The following is a 15,399-nucleotide window of genomic DNA, read 5'->3' as shown; positions in this document are numbered from 1 at the left end:
TTTAAGATTTTAAATTAATTCCAAAACAGCTTGCGTCTCTAAATAAGGGACGCGTAGAAAATGTCACTCAACAGGCAATTCTATACTTTCGTTATTTTAAAATTAATTTGAATATTTCCTTGTTTTTATTTAATTGATAGATTATTTAGTGTTATCTGATTAAACTATTTGTGGCTTGTGTTTTATTCCCCTGCGCATTTAGGCATTTTGCACCCATGTTCTGTACCTTATTGATTCTGACTTCATTTTGTTTTTATTTTTTATTAATGTAAAGGTAAATTCTGATCTAATTTAAGTTCTGTAAGTTATGGATTGCTTTCCGTTGTGTCGATGTTGCGCTGTTGCATGCTTTGGTGCTAGGTGCTCTGCGTGATCGTATTTAGGGGTTTATCAAACTAAACATCAACAAACGGATTTTTTCGGCAAGTATAAGTTTTAAAATGTTTTTAAAAACGTTGCTTAACTTGTCAAAGGTTGAGCTACAAAACAGGTAAGCAGTTTTTTTTTTTTTTTTGGTGATGACACCAAAAATATCTCTACTGAATCTGACACAATTGTCTCTCAGGGTTGGTCTCTCTTGTGATTTAATATTATGGTCGGTGTTAACTTTCAAATGATAGAAAAGAGATTCCTGAAACAAATGTTATAAGAGTCGTCAGGTGTTTCAAGTGAATACAGAGATGATCAAAGCAATCAGATATTTCTGTGCAAAATAATAAAGCATATATAGTGTCTATAAAATCATTAATTTCAGTGTTTTTTGGTTATAAATGAACCGTTTAAGGAATTGTATATAAAGCTTGTTTTTTTTATAATTTACAGTAACAAATTATATGTAATTTCTCGTCTTTTATTTCCCTGCCCGCTAAATCTCAAAATGAAATAAGATCGCTGAACTTATAGGCTTCCGAGACAGAATCTAATTTGTTATTTATTAGATTTAGTTATCAAAAATGTTTTGTGTAATATCTTTGTGTGCTGTTCTGTACATATTTAAAATGTTATGAGGTGTCATTTAATGAATGTTATATACACGTTGTCTTTCATATTAAGATAAAAACGCGTCCTCAGTTTCGTCTTTGTTCATCACTTGAAAGGCACTTGTGGTCACTTTATCAGAAAGCTGTCTTTGTGTTGCCTTCAGAAATGCAATAATGGATATTTCAGACAGAAATTTTAAAAAGCTCACTAATGATTGCAGGGTAGCCTACAGTAAGTGAGAGATTTTCTTGCGCAGGAACTGCATTCACGCACGGACATTCAAAGCAAAGCGATTAAGCATAATTTTAAAGGGAGTATCAACTTTTTATAAAATGCGGTTGTTATTTTTTTCCGGCATCTCGGGGCCCTTCCCAGCCCGAGGCCCTGGGCTTAAGCCCAGGTAAGCCCATGCATTAATGCGGCCCTGCGTGCGCGGGGTTTTACGGTTCAAAGTACACATATGCGAACTGTGCTCTGTAATGATATAGTGAATTAAACTACGATCATTTGCCGATATGTAGTTGGGTTGGGATATGTTGAATCTCAGCGAAAGATCGAAAGTGAAAGCACTTTGCAGCTGTGAGTATGGGCGCGTCTTTCATTTATTTCGTCTTTAAAATATTTGTTTCTTTAATGCATGGGCGTAGATTTAGGGTGGGACGCTGCAATAATTTCGACCAAACAATTAATCTGTATTTATATATAACCACTGATGTCCGTCTTATTCTTGTGTTTTCTATTTTTTACTTATTATATTTTTTTCAGGAATCATTTAAATGAGATTAGAAATATTTTGCAATCCCGTTCTGTAAAAATAACGCTCTATGTGGTACACAAACGGTTAACAGCTTTCGTTCTCTGCAGTGCCCGCCTTCGTAACTCACATCGCTAATATGATTGGCTTTGCATTTCTTTAGTCCCGCCTCTCTAACTCACATTGCTAATATGATTGGCTTTGCATTTCTTTAGTCCCGCCTCTCTAACGCACATCTCTCTTTACTTGCTAGTATGCTACGTGTGATAGAATGGTTTCACTTTGTACAACGAGCCAAAGTTCACTCAACTAGACGCGCGTGATTATTCGGGCTACAGGTAAGTGAGGAAGAAAGTATTATTATACCCACTCTAACTGTTTCATGCACAAAATACGGAACAAGTTGTGTCACATTATGATTCAAGGACAGTGTTTTCGCCAATACATGACAATCCCATGTTAACCTGAGGAGTTGCAAACTTGTGTCAACCTTTTATAAATGGGGTGGCAAGGTTATCTAGGGGGTCCCTAATCCATGAAAGAAAATAACCCCAACATGGTAAAAACATGAATTCATGTCATGATTGCTGAATACTTTACATTACTGCACTGTGGTCATTACTTGCACAGATGTAGACATAATGTAAGGTTGCATTTTAAACTTAAACTATTTTTTTCACCCTGATTAACTGTCTGTTAATGAAAAGAAGATTTAATGTGAACTACAGAAACGTTAATAAACGTTGTTCAGGAAACAGCATGATATACATACCTACTTCAACACTGGGATTTTTTTTGCAAAATTAAATTAAGAATTAAATATTAATTGTATATTCTTCAATGTTATAAAGTAAATATGGATTCATATATGTTACAATGTGATTTTCTTTTTTGACAAAGACTTAAACAGTTACTGTTTATTAGGCTCTAGGACATAACAAATTGTTTATTATAGTACATTAAATTTGGGATGGCACCGGGGGTGGTGAGTCAGATGTCACTGAGTAAAGTGCATACTGAGTTGTCTGTTGTTTATGACAAGTAAACAGTGATAAACAGTTTTTGCAATGCGACCATTTTATTTATGTCCCCACCAATGCCAGGATCAAACCTACGCCCTTGCTTTAATGTCTCGACTTTATTTCTAAGCAATAACGTTTCTTGTAAAAAAAAAGGCAAAATGGGAAAAAAGTGGCAGAAGTGCCTGATGTGGCGTTGGTGACTTATTATATATTGATAGACTATGTAAGTTATATTTTTGTGTTTATGCGTTTAAACATATTTGATTTGTACAGTAGCCTACTGTTCATAAAGTCGATGTTTTCATTTGTCAATAGGCAAGTTAGCGAACTGTAAATGACTAACCTTGAAAAAGGTGTGGCCTAACCTATAAACAAAACTGTGACATAATCAACACATTATTTAGTCGATGAAAATGCTTCATGCAATAAGTGGAATAGCTAGAAATTTGGGTAAAATAGAGTCACTTTGAAATCTTTCATATTTTGAATATTTGTCTGATATGGTTATTTTTTATTATTGTTTGTCCTTTTTTGTTAAGGTTTCTTAAACCAGCATGATGTGGGTTCATCATCATCAATGTTGAATTGAAATTAAAAAAAGTAAGGGAAGTGTTGTTTTATTGTCTCTTCAAGTAAAAACAATTAGTGACCCCACTGCCAAACTACCTGCTGTTTTTTACATACAGTAGCTAATAGTCAGTCAGCATTGACATCCCACAAGAAAAAATACTGTTGTATACTTTAGTATTTACTATAGTAAACTGTACTAAAATGTAGTAAATTATAGTATATTATAGTATTTACTAAACATACCATATTAACTATAGTAAACTGATAAACAAGTACCATAGTATACTTTAGTTCTTACTACAGCAACTTACTATACTACTATCTTACTATAGTGTATTGTAGTATACTATAGGATAATATAGTATTTACTAGAGAAATTGTACATTTCCTATAGTAAGTTTACCATAAATTGCTAGGTTTACTTTATTATAGAATGGTTAAAAAATACTATAATATTTGCTCGAGTAATTTTACTTCATTTCCTATAGTTAGTTTACTATAAATTGCTATAGTATTTAAATAAAGTATATGGTTCAAAAACACTATAGTATTTACTAGAATAATTTTACTACATTTTTCTATGGTAATTTTACTATAATATACTATAGGTTTTTTTTCATTTGGGATGTGCTTTAGATTTTTTTATTTTAGATTTGCTAATCTGAAAAGTGTGTATCTGGATCAAATCCAATTTTGCTTTGAAAATGTGAGCTGGTTTACCTGATCCTGGAAAGCAAAACATGGGATTTTCAAATCTGGATAATTTTGATCCAGATTAAACTTTTTTAACAATTTGGGGCAGTTTCCCGGACAGCGATTAACTTAATCCAGGACTAGGCCTTAGTTTAATTAGGAAATATAACTTGATTTAACAAACATGCCTTACGAAAAACATTACTTGTGTGCATTTTGAGGCATGTATTTTAAGAGATGTAAGGGCAAGTTGTTTTCAGTTCGGACAGCTCTTACATTTATTTAGTCTAGGACTTCTAATCCCTGTCCGGAAAAACCGCCCCTAAATCCCATATAGTCTGGATTAACCTACAGTATTGTAAAAAAAAAAAAACGTGTTTCTTTGGATGTTTTGTAATCTAAATGAAGCTATTTTAATAAATATAACCCTACATTTAAATAATTATATTTTTAACTGTGAGGTTAGTTTTCAGAATCACTAGACTAAAACCAGAAAAACTTGCTGTGCAAGTTGAATGATAAAATGGCAGCATTCCAATAGAGAAGGTTGGGTGTAATTTTAAACAACAGGCCTATTTAACTAATTGTCAGATCTGACATTCTCTTTGTGTACCTCTCCTCAGGACAGCAAACATACCAGTCAACCCGGTACAAGGCTGGTATAATTAAACATTAACGAGAGTTATTGCCGACAGCTGAGGATGTTTCTTCTTTGAAGGAAGTAAAAAATAAAGAAACAGAAGGCTGCATCGGGAAATATCTTCCTATTCTTTTTCAACCTCTTTTTTAAGGGGAAAACAATCCAGGCAGGTGGTAACCTGAAATGGAAAAGCAGACAGATGAGGCAGCCGCATCGCTAGGAGCAGCATCGGACAGCACTCAGTCAGTCGTGCCCGTGACCGACGCAGCTGATACAGGCGCGGGAAGCGGGGACGCGCTGTTTCGCTCTGCCTCCGTCAGCTCCGCCGCAGCTCGTCTGTCTGCCTGTTGTCATGGAGGAGCCAAGATGGCGGTCCTGGCCTATAGCCTGGGCAAACGGGAAATAAATCACCATTTCAGCATAAAAAATGCTAAATTGTTGTCATTAGCCGCCGTCATCCTTCTTACGGTGTTTCACGTTGCTTCTCGACATTATGGGGGTAAGTGTTTTGTAGAACTGCGAGTATACGAGCTGTGTGTTTGTGTTAGCATTGCTGCTAGCGCTGTCACTCATGAAGTGTTTGCAAACAGCGCTCGTGTGCGTGTATGTGTCAATGCTAGATCAGTGGGGGTATGCTTGGGTAATCTCAGGTGAACTATGACTATCAAACAGACGTGCGTTTGCATGGTTTGAGTCCAAAACGGTGGACAGGACAGCAGGTTAACTGCCAAAGGGTCAACATTACATGAAGCACGAGCCACTACTGCTGTCACCCAAGTGATTAAAGCGTGCAAGGAGAGTCGCATATGTTTAAATACATTTTGGTTTGAACGCACACGCACAAAAAAATAGTCTCTCCAAACTGTTATCTGCCTACCCACGCCTTTATTTTTTTAGGTCTGGTGGGTGCGTGGAGTATTTTGGAATCAAAGGCGTGTTCTGAGTCGAGACGTGGCTGTAGTATATTTGTATAGTACATTTGTATTGTATTGTAAGCTATACATTATATTCAACCTAGAACCCACAGCGTTTGTGCTGTTAACACAATGCTCCGAGGTACAGAAACAATGCATTGTGTGTGATGCTTATCAATGCTGTCATCTTCAGAAGCTTTATGTTTGCAGTCAGTGCACTCATATTTTTTTTAAAACAGTTTAAAGGTCACCTCATATGAGAAATTCACTTTTAAATAATGTTCAAACATAATTGTGTGTCACCTTTGTGTGTACCATCCTGTAATGATAAAAATATGCTCACTCCTTTTTTTTATTTCCTCAAACGTTAACAGCGTTTTCTGAGCAAACTGACATCACTTTGCGTAGGCCCCACCCACAACCGTTCAAAGACCACAGTTGGATCATAATTTCTATTTTAGATTTTCTTTAGAAGATTAATATTACCGCACATTTATTTTGAACAATGAATTAAAGTGATTGTGTTTTCGGTATATATAAAAGTAAACGGTGAGGCTTGCAGCTGCTCTTTGCTTTTAAAGAGACACACACAAAAAGTGCACTTTTCCTGCACACCCCAAAATAGCCCTTTTAACATGGTATAATAAATGATCTATAGGGTATTGGTGTGCATTCTGGGGCCACTGTTTCTTTTTTAATTGTGTGACCTTCAATACATTTTCATTATGTATACCGTATTTTTCGGTCTATAAGCCGCGTTTTTTCCATAACTAGGCTGGTGCTGCGTCTTGTAGTCAGATGCGCCTTGTAAGTCAGTATGAATACATTTTGAAATTTATGAGGCAAGAGACAACATTACCGTCTACATTCGCAAGAGTCCGCCATATGCTGCTTCTGTTTATGTAATTCAATGGATTCTGTAATGTCGAATGTCGAGTATGCGAACTTCATGCTAGTTGGCTTGATCGCTTAATTTAGCCTATTCAACCTTCCAGGTAAGTTCTGTATGCTATGGTTTAGTTGAATAACTTACCTTTCCTGATTAAATGTCTGTTCTTCGACTTGGATTTTGTGAAATAATTTTCTAAATAAATGCGACGTATAGTCCACTTTGACTTGTATATGTTATTTCGTCTTAATGACGCATTTTAGAATGATGCGGCTTAAAGCCTGATTTATAGTCGTGCGTAAGCTCTACGCCGTAGGTTATACATAGCCTGTGTGTAGCTCTGCGTAGTCTGACGTGCACCTTGCAAAATTTTTAACCCCGCGTCAGATCTACGCGGACCGCAAGCGCTGTGATTGGTCCACCAGAACCCCTCCCGTCAGGTAAAAAGACTGCATCATAGGTATTTCCGTTTGCGACGGTGAAAACAAAGATGAGCCAAGTTGAGCAGTGATTTAACTCAAGCGCGTGTGTTTGCACGTCGACGCGGACGACGACGCAAAAGTATAAATGAAAACCGAAGCGGAACCTATGCCGTAGGACCTACGCACAACTATAACGAGCCCTTTATACTTCGGTGCAGCTTATAGTCCGGAAAGTACAGTACATATTTAAGTTTTGGGATTTGGTTTAGTCACACTAATATTAATTTCATCCTTTAGGCAGTGACACATGTGACTGGCTTTTATCCAGTGGACGATTTTTAGGGGACAATGTATGGCAGCCGTACGGCTGCATGTTGCACAAGTACAAAAGCAAGTAAGTGGTGTTGTGAATGTGAATACACCATAATGACAGATTTGAAATGCGAATGTGGTCTGGAATGTATACATCTCTTTTGTTGTTTTTCAGCGAAGCTAAGGTATGCCTCAGAGAGAAAAGAATAGCATTTGTAGGAGACTCGAGAGTACGTCAGCTCTTCTACTCTTTCATCAGGATGATAAACCCTGAAGTGAAAGAAGTTGGAAATAAGGTTTGTTGTAGTTCGGTTCAGTATGCATTCTTTTTGTAAACCGGTTTAATATATTGTTTACGAGTGAGATTGGAGTTAAAGGGCTGTTTGACTGGATTGTTTTATTTGAAATATGGGCTTTGAAAGCTGCAGTTGAATGAAAAGGACAGGGTATGATCTTATCTGTTTACTAGAGGAATTAACTATGGAATGTAACAAATATAAGATTGAAATAAGACATTAATATGAGTCGTATCTGTTTTATTTATTTTTTTCACCAGCATGAGAACATCCCCTTTGAAAATGATGAATTCATGGTGGTAAGTTAATTTTAGTTTATTGTGTAGTGTGCCGATAGGATTTTTAGATCAGATAACTACTGTTGCAACCAGAATATTGGGATTTAGATTTTATTTCTCATCCAAATCACAAAGCAGACAGTCAATCCTAAATATTGTTTACAGTCTGAATAAAGCTATAGTATGGAGGGTAATCCATTCCTGTGTTTAGGACTTTCTTTGGTATGCTGAAGTAAATGATTCCTTAAAAGAGCGGTTGACATCATGGGCAGAGGTAAATGTACTGCATACGTGTTACTTGATAACAGGCTTGTTAAATTTAGTTAAATATTGCAGGTGTTTATGTTTTGTCTTCTTTCAACAATTACAGGGATCCATGTCCAGACCACATATAATTATCCTGGGTGCTGCAACAGTAAGTCAATATTTTCTTTGTAGTTATTATAGGTGCTATTCTTTGGATCTTTTCTGATGATTGATGTTATTTCCAATAGTGGTCCATCAAGTTGCACAATGGCAAAAACGAGGCACTCGTACAGTACAAAGCGAACCTCACTGCTATATCAGACACACTGGATAAACTAACTGAACTAAGTGAAGTCTATTGGGTTCTGCAAGGTATGTGAGATTCCATCAAGCAAGGAAATCGTGTCTTGGGGTTCCTTTTTTTAATTTCTGTTGCGTCTGTTAATTTAGATCCTGTTTACGAGGAGCTGTTAAGCGAAAGTCGAAAGATGATCACAAACGAACAAATAAACCTGTACAACGAGGCTGCAATAGATACTCTAAAAACCAGCAAGAAGAAGGTCAAGTTCCTGGAAGCCTCGAGGCAAGCTGCCATGGAGACCATTTCCAAATCAGAAGATGGTCTGCACCTCCCTGAGAGCACACGAGATGTTGTAAGACCCATATTATTATTGATTCCATTTTGTATCATTTTCAGCACACTTTGACTTATTTAACTCGCTTAACTTGCTTTCCAGGGTGCTATGGTACTGATGAACTCGATGTGCAACAAGATCCTAAAGCCCATCGATGGCTCTTGCTGTCAGACTGCTCCTCCCCTGAGCATCCTTCAGAAGCTAGCTGCTGCTTTCTTCTTGGTGTCCATCATCTTCTTTCTCATACTGGGCTATACTAAGCAGGCCCATAAAAGCAGGCCCGTTCCTGATGTTGAAAGCTTGGAGGAGAAGAAACCCCCTTCTGCTGGAGGTCACCTGAACCTGAAGGGACCTTTTCTGGCCATTATTAAAATGGGCCTCATCATGTTGTACTTCTACCTGTGTGACAGGGCAGACATCTTTATGAAGGAACAGAAATTCTACACACATTCGACATTTTTCATCCCTCTGATTTACATCTGTGTTCTGGGCATCTTCTACAATGAGAACAGCAAGGAGGTAACACAAATTTGTGTTGGACGCATTTGTAGTAATATAAGTACTGATATTCTCACACCATCTTTGTGTCTTCTTCCAGACAAAACTCTTGAACAGAGAACAAACAGATGAATGGAAGGGCTGGATGCAGCTGGTTATCCTTATTTATCACATTTCTGGAGCTAGCGCTGTACGTTCTGTCATAGTGTAGGTTTATTATTTCAGTTTAGTAAGGCATTCTTAATTAATGTTGTTCCTACTTTTTTTATTTTAGTTTTTACCTGTGTACATGCATGTGCGTGTCCTGGTAGCTGCGTATCTCTTCCAAACAGGATATGGGCACTTTTCATTCTTCTGGTTAAAGGGTGACTTCGGTCTCTACAGAGTCTGTCAGGTATTTGTTGCCACATTCCTGTATACACTTCCATTAGGATTATTAATACAGTAAGTTAGAATGAATGATATGGGCTATAACTGTATCAATTGTTGCTAAAAAAAACACATTTAGTTCTTCTGGCATTCTTCTTCACACCAACTCTGCATTGTATGCAGTTATTACCATATATTTGGGTAGGTCCAGGTGGTACTTTGGGGGCTTTTTCACTGGGTGCAGTACGTAGTACCCAATACTTTTTTTAGTACCACCTCTGTTGGGGTTCCAAGCGACCCGAGCTGATACCAGACGTGCTGCGAAAACACTGTAGATCACTGATTGGTCTGAGAGGATTGTCACTGCCAGCATCATCGCTATAATGTGAAAGATTAGCTTTACCCTCATGCTAGCTTGTAGCCTGGGTTTCCCCATGCTGCCTTTATTCACGCTGAGAGTCTAGCATGGAAACCATGGCCCAAATTTTTCGCCTGAAATAGGGAACCAATCACAGAACATGTAGGGTGCAACAAGACGATGATGACGTCTATGCGACACACCGATTGGCTATAAGCTAATCACAGAATGGGGAGGAGGCAGCAAGACGATGATGACGTCTATGCGACACCGATTGGCTATGAGATACATACAGACACATTTGATAGACATTTGTAGCACCCAATAAACGGCATAGGGAACCAATCACAGAACGGGGAGGGGGCAGCAAGACGATGACGTCGTCTATGTGACACACCGATTGGCTATAAGCTAATCACAGAATGGGGAGGAGGCAGCAAGACGATGATGACGTCTATGCGACGCACCGATTGGCTATGAGCTACGTACAGACACATTTGATAGACATTCGTAGCACCCAATAAATGGCATAGGGAACCAATCATAGAACGGGGAGGGGCAGCAAGACGATGACGACGTCTGTGCGACGCACTGTTGGATATGAGCTACGTACAGACGCATTTGATAGACATTCGTAGCACCCAATAAACGGCATAGGGAACCGATCACAGAACGGGGAGGGGGCAGCAAGACGATGACGACGTCTGTGCGACGCACTGATTGGATATGAGCTACGTACAGATGCATTTGATAGACATTCGTAGCACCCAATAAACTGCATAGGGAAACAATCACAGAACGGGGAGGAGGCAGCAAGACGATGACGACGTCTATGCGACACACCGATTGGCTATGAGCTAGGTACAGACGCATTTGATAGACATTCGTAGCACCCAATAAACGGCATAGGAAACCAATCACAGAACGGGGAGGGGGCAGCAAGACGATGACGACATCTATGCGACACACCGATCGGCTATGAGCTACGTACAGACGCATTTGATAGACATTCGTAGCACCCAATAAACGGCATAGGGAACCAATCACAGAACGGGGAGGGGGCAGCAAGACGATGACGACGTCTGTGCGACGCACTGATTGGATATGAGCTACGTACAGACGCATTTGATAGACATTACGAGAAAATGAACAAGTGGTTCCCAGACCACGTCTCATTCTCTGAGACTGGTCTGGTGTTAGCCAGGCTAGCTAGCTTGCGCTGTCTCAAATAAACCTTTTGTCATCTGTGCTTTGCTGTAAGTTTCCCAAACTCCCTTTTAGTGATGAAAAACATCCGCAGGTTGAGAATCAGGAACACCATAACAGTTTTTTCCCACACTTGCAGTTTGTGGCAGTACATTTGCGATGCGTACATCCACATATATGCTTAAATGAGGAGCACTCTGCAGAGCACGTTGACTGAGGCTCGTGTGTTTGTACAGAAACTGTCATGTGAGACAGAGGTAGCGATAACCACGATGTGCAAACATCTATTTGTGGTGGTCAATTTAAATTTTGTGGCGGACTGAGAAATAAATGCATATATGGAAATGTACAACAACGCTCTCACTTGTATGAGGTCACAGCAAATAAAACGACACACCTAAAAATCCCTCCCACTCCAAAGTGTTACTAAACTCGATGGAAAAGCTAACCAAGCCGAGCTGACCTGACCCGACCTAACCCAAACCCTGGGGTACTACGCAATGGAAAAGCACCATTAGAGCCTTTTAACCTCGAACCCTTCATTATAGACAGCTAGTGAAATCGATCTACCTTTGCTTCTATCAGGAATAATAACATTAGTATGTAACCTTGTGAATTCCACGGTATAACACACATAATGGGTTTTCTCTGCATTTGGGTTTTAGGTTCTCTTCAGACTGAACTTTCTTGTGGTGGTGCTTTGTTTGGTTATGGACAGGCCTTACCAGTTTTATTACTTTGTGCCTCTGGTGACCTTTTGGTTTGTGGTTATTTATGCAACAATGGCATTGTGGCCACAGATTCTTTATAAGAAAGCCAATGGTAAGTTGTTCATATTACAATCTTTAAAGTTCCTGTAAAGCCAGTATTTATAATTGTTACTAAACGCATTATAAATGCATTGCTGAAAATGCATGGCCCCGCCCCTAACACAATCGCAAGCATCCATTCAGATTGCAGTGGTATTTGAAAGTTGAGAGAGATAGCAGCTTTCCTGTGAGTGGGACACGCCCCACCGCTTGAGAGCAGAGAATGCTGCCTATCTTTTATCAAGATTTTGTTAACTTATTGTTTTTTTCAAATTTGGTTGGGTGATTAATAACTTTGGTGGAACACATTTAATATCTGACTTTACAGGGACTTTAATAGAAGCTAAAGTTTTTGAATGCATTTTATCAATTTGTGCACATTTAAAAAACATTGACCTTGCTGTTTTACAGGTAGTGCATTCTGGAATCTGGCACTTTTGTTAAAACTTCTAAGTTTACTTATTTTCATTTGCGTCTTCGCATTCTCACAGGTTGGTTTCTATCGCAGTGGTAGATGATTAGAATAATTTCGATAAGCATGGCATGCATAAATCTTTCTTGCGTATGCTACAGGAACTCTTTGAGGCCATTTTCTCAGTGTGGCCTATTTCAAAGCTCTTTGAGCTTCAAGGCAGCATCCACGAGTGGTGGTTCAGGTGGAAACTGGACAGATTTGTACGTAGAGCATTTTTTAATTTTCATGACTTTTATATAGTTCCTGGTGTGTTTTTAGTAATGTGTTTTTGGAATTCTAGGCGGTGATCAATGGAATGCTGTTTGCCTTTATATATCTGGTGCTGCAGAAATGTCAGCTCCTGACTGAAAGCAAAGGAGAACCTCTCTTCTCCACCAAGGTTTCCAACTGTCTGCTCTTTGTTTCTGTGGTTGCTTTTATGGTAAGACTTATTTGGCCTTTCACTAAAAACTACTAAAACCACAGCGTGACTGTGTTTGATAGTCATCTCCTTTGTCTGCAGACTTATTCCATATGGGCCAGTGGGTGCAAGAACAAATCTGAGTGTAATGAGATGCATCCCTTCATTTCTGTTGTTCAGGCAAGTACCCTTCCAGTCTATTCCTGTAATTTACTTATTTAATGTTGTTCTAAGAAACACATGCAACTGTGCATTATTTATATCAAGAGCTCTAAAAAAAGAGAAGTGAAAAAGATTCATTCGACTGCATTCGTAGGCAAACTAACATTTGTCACAGATAGTCATGAGGCTGCTTTAGTAAGAACAAAAAGGCCTTTCAAAGAAATGTCTGTTGTGCCTGTAAGGCTGCTAACTTTTTAATATGCTTGTTTTCCCCACAGATTCTTGCCTTTATTTTGATCAGGAATATTCCTGGTTACGCTCGCTCTTTGTACAGCTCATTTTTTGCATGGTTTGGCAAGATATCCTTAGAGGTGAGATGCAAACTGTCCCCTTGTAAATGGTATATTAACAGTTAAATCCTTAGTAAATGTTTAATATATACAAACTATTACGGTTTCTGAATCTTATGTATAACGTAAAGTACTGTGCAAAAGATGGCCACCACCATCAGACTTGTGTTTTAGAAGTTTTAATGTCAATCCATTTTTTTTTCAATCTATTTTATTAAGATACAAACAGAAAATACAGGAAATATGTACAAAAATAAAAAATTAAATTTCTTTAGGCATCGTCAGTGTTTAGTGTGACCTCTCTTGGCATTAAACACAACTTGAGCGTTTTTGAGCAGAATGAAGTAAAAAGACTAATTTCTTTAAAATTAGAAATTAGGATTTAATTTTATTTTTGGTTTAAGAGATCCTGCAGTTTCCTGCTATTGCTTAAGTGGAAGGGGAGTTTACCCTAAAAACTTGACACATCAGTTTACATTTTTATACAGTTTTTAATACTACATACACATTTCCTGTATTTTCTGGATGTGTTCTATTAAGGAGACTGAGAAACAATTATATATGATCACTATAACATTGCAAAAACAACTAATCTAATTCTGGCATGGTGGCCTTAGAAATTTGCACAGTACTGTATGTTATAATATGGGTGCACCATAATATTTGTACCAAACAGTTCCATATTTTATAAAATCAAGATTAAGTCGAAAGAATGAGTGAACAGCTCAGATGTAAAAGCCCTCTATCAAAAATGAGATTTATATTATTGACAAAATGCTCTTGCCACGTATTATCAAATACTTTCACTTCAAATTCGCTTAATCGTTGCCTCAGGCCATTTGGAAATGACGGGCACGGAAGGCGAATGTGAAATGACGGTGAATCACATTTAAATTTGGGTCTCTTGGGAATACTTAGACCTGAATATAACATAAATGTGGCAGCCACAGTTTCTTCATTTTTACATTTTATATTCTGACTTCCACGATTGGCAGTGTTTCTAGTTGCATCTTTAGGGGTGGGACACACCAAAGCTTTTAAACACGTCTTAAAAAACGCCTGGAGAATACCTATTTCCAGCTGTTTTTTCAGCTGAGTGCCAGCTTCTTCAGCTGAGCGCTTTGCTAGCTCTGATACTTCAGCTGTGAGGCCGTTGGTTGCTGTGGTAATGTCCCGCCCCTCCTCCGCTGTGATTGGAAGGCCGTGTGACAAGCGGAGCTTTTCACCCAAAGTTGAATATACTTCAACTCTCGGCGCGGAAAACTGCCTCACACGGCCGTCCAATCACAGTGGAGGAGGGGCGGGACAAGTATCACAACAACCATCCTGCTCACAGCTCAAGTATCACAGCTACCAAAGCGCTCGGCTGAAGAAAGCTAGCGCTCAGTTGAAATAAGAGTTGGCAATCGGTGTCCTCCAGCTGTTTTCAGCTGCGTTTAAAAGTTTTGGTGTGCACGCCCCCTTAGTGATTTTGCAACTGTTTACTATTTGTCTTGTCCATAGAAGTGGATTTTTTTTAAGTGGATGTTTTTGCAAAAAATACTTGCATGCAGTTAGAGGGTTTTGCAGCGATAGACAACTAATGAAATGACAAGTCTTTGTCTTTACAGAGTAAAACTATACAATAACAGCCTCTTTGCTTCAGATTTTGTTTCCCAGAATGTTTTGCTTGATGCTGTTTTTTTAGTTTTACTCTGTAAAGACAAAGACTTGTAAATGTTAAATGTTCATTTAACTTTGAACAAAATGTTGCCAGTAAATAACATAAATTTAAATCTACGGTAAGTTACCGACAACCAGCTGCAAGTAATTTCTACGGATTTTTGTACATAAGGGCCTGATTAAAAAAAGAAAACATGTCAGATGCACTTGAAGGGTTTTGCATCTGAGCAAGTAAAGTTGTATTTAATTTGTTCATAATTTTTTAAAGACAAACCTTGTTGGGAATGTATTTTGTTCGCTTATCAAACTAGATTGTTGCACCTTTTTTACATACTTTCTATTTTTTTTTCTAGCTTTTCATTTGCCAGTATCATATTTGGCTGGCAGCGGACACCAAGGGCATCCTAGTCCTCATTCCAGGAAATCCCACCCTGAACATTATTGTCAGCACATTCATC

The 15,399-nt window shown here is 38.3% G+C and overlaps 1 protein-coding gene across 1 annotated transcript; it reads left to right on the top strand.

The window, feature by feature from the left end:
* Nucleotides 1-1,428: 1,428 nt before the first annotated feature.
* On the top strand, nt 1,429-15,396 carry LOC141363519 (N-acetylneuraminate (7)9-O-acetyltransferase-like; the record flags this gene model as incomplete). The annotated part of the gene is made up of 21 exons (XM_073866124.1): nt 1,429-1,560; nt 1,989-2,073; nt 3,297-3,357; nt 4,644-5,159; nt 7,183-7,279; nt 7,373-7,493; nt 7,754-7,792; nt 7,983-8,045; nt 8,142-8,186; nt 8,266-8,389; nt 8,468-8,670; nt 8,755-9,171; nt 9,251-9,340; nt 9,425-9,544; nt 11,749-11,905; nt 12,304-12,383; nt 12,466-12,567; nt 12,648-12,788; nt 12,870-12,947; nt 13,208-13,300; nt 15,295-15,396. Coding segments are annotated over exons 4-21 (2,388 nt in total), but the record flags the coding sequence as incomplete, so codon positions are not given.
* Between the last annotated feature and the right edge of the window lie 3 nt (nt 15,397-15,399).

Source organism: Misgurnus anguillicaudatus, unplaced genomic scaffold (genome assembly GCF_027580225.2).
Source record: "Misgurnus anguillicaudatus unplaced genomic scaffold, ASM2758022v2 HiC_scaffold_55, whole genome shotgun sequence".
In the NCBI taxonomy this organism is placed as follows: domain Eukaryota; kingdom Metazoa; phylum Chordata; class Actinopteri; order Cypriniformes; family Cobitidae; genus Misgurnus; species Misgurnus anguillicaudatus.
The sequence above is the reverse complement of the archived record's forward strand: the minus strand, read 5'-3'. Positions and strand labels throughout refer to the sequence as shown.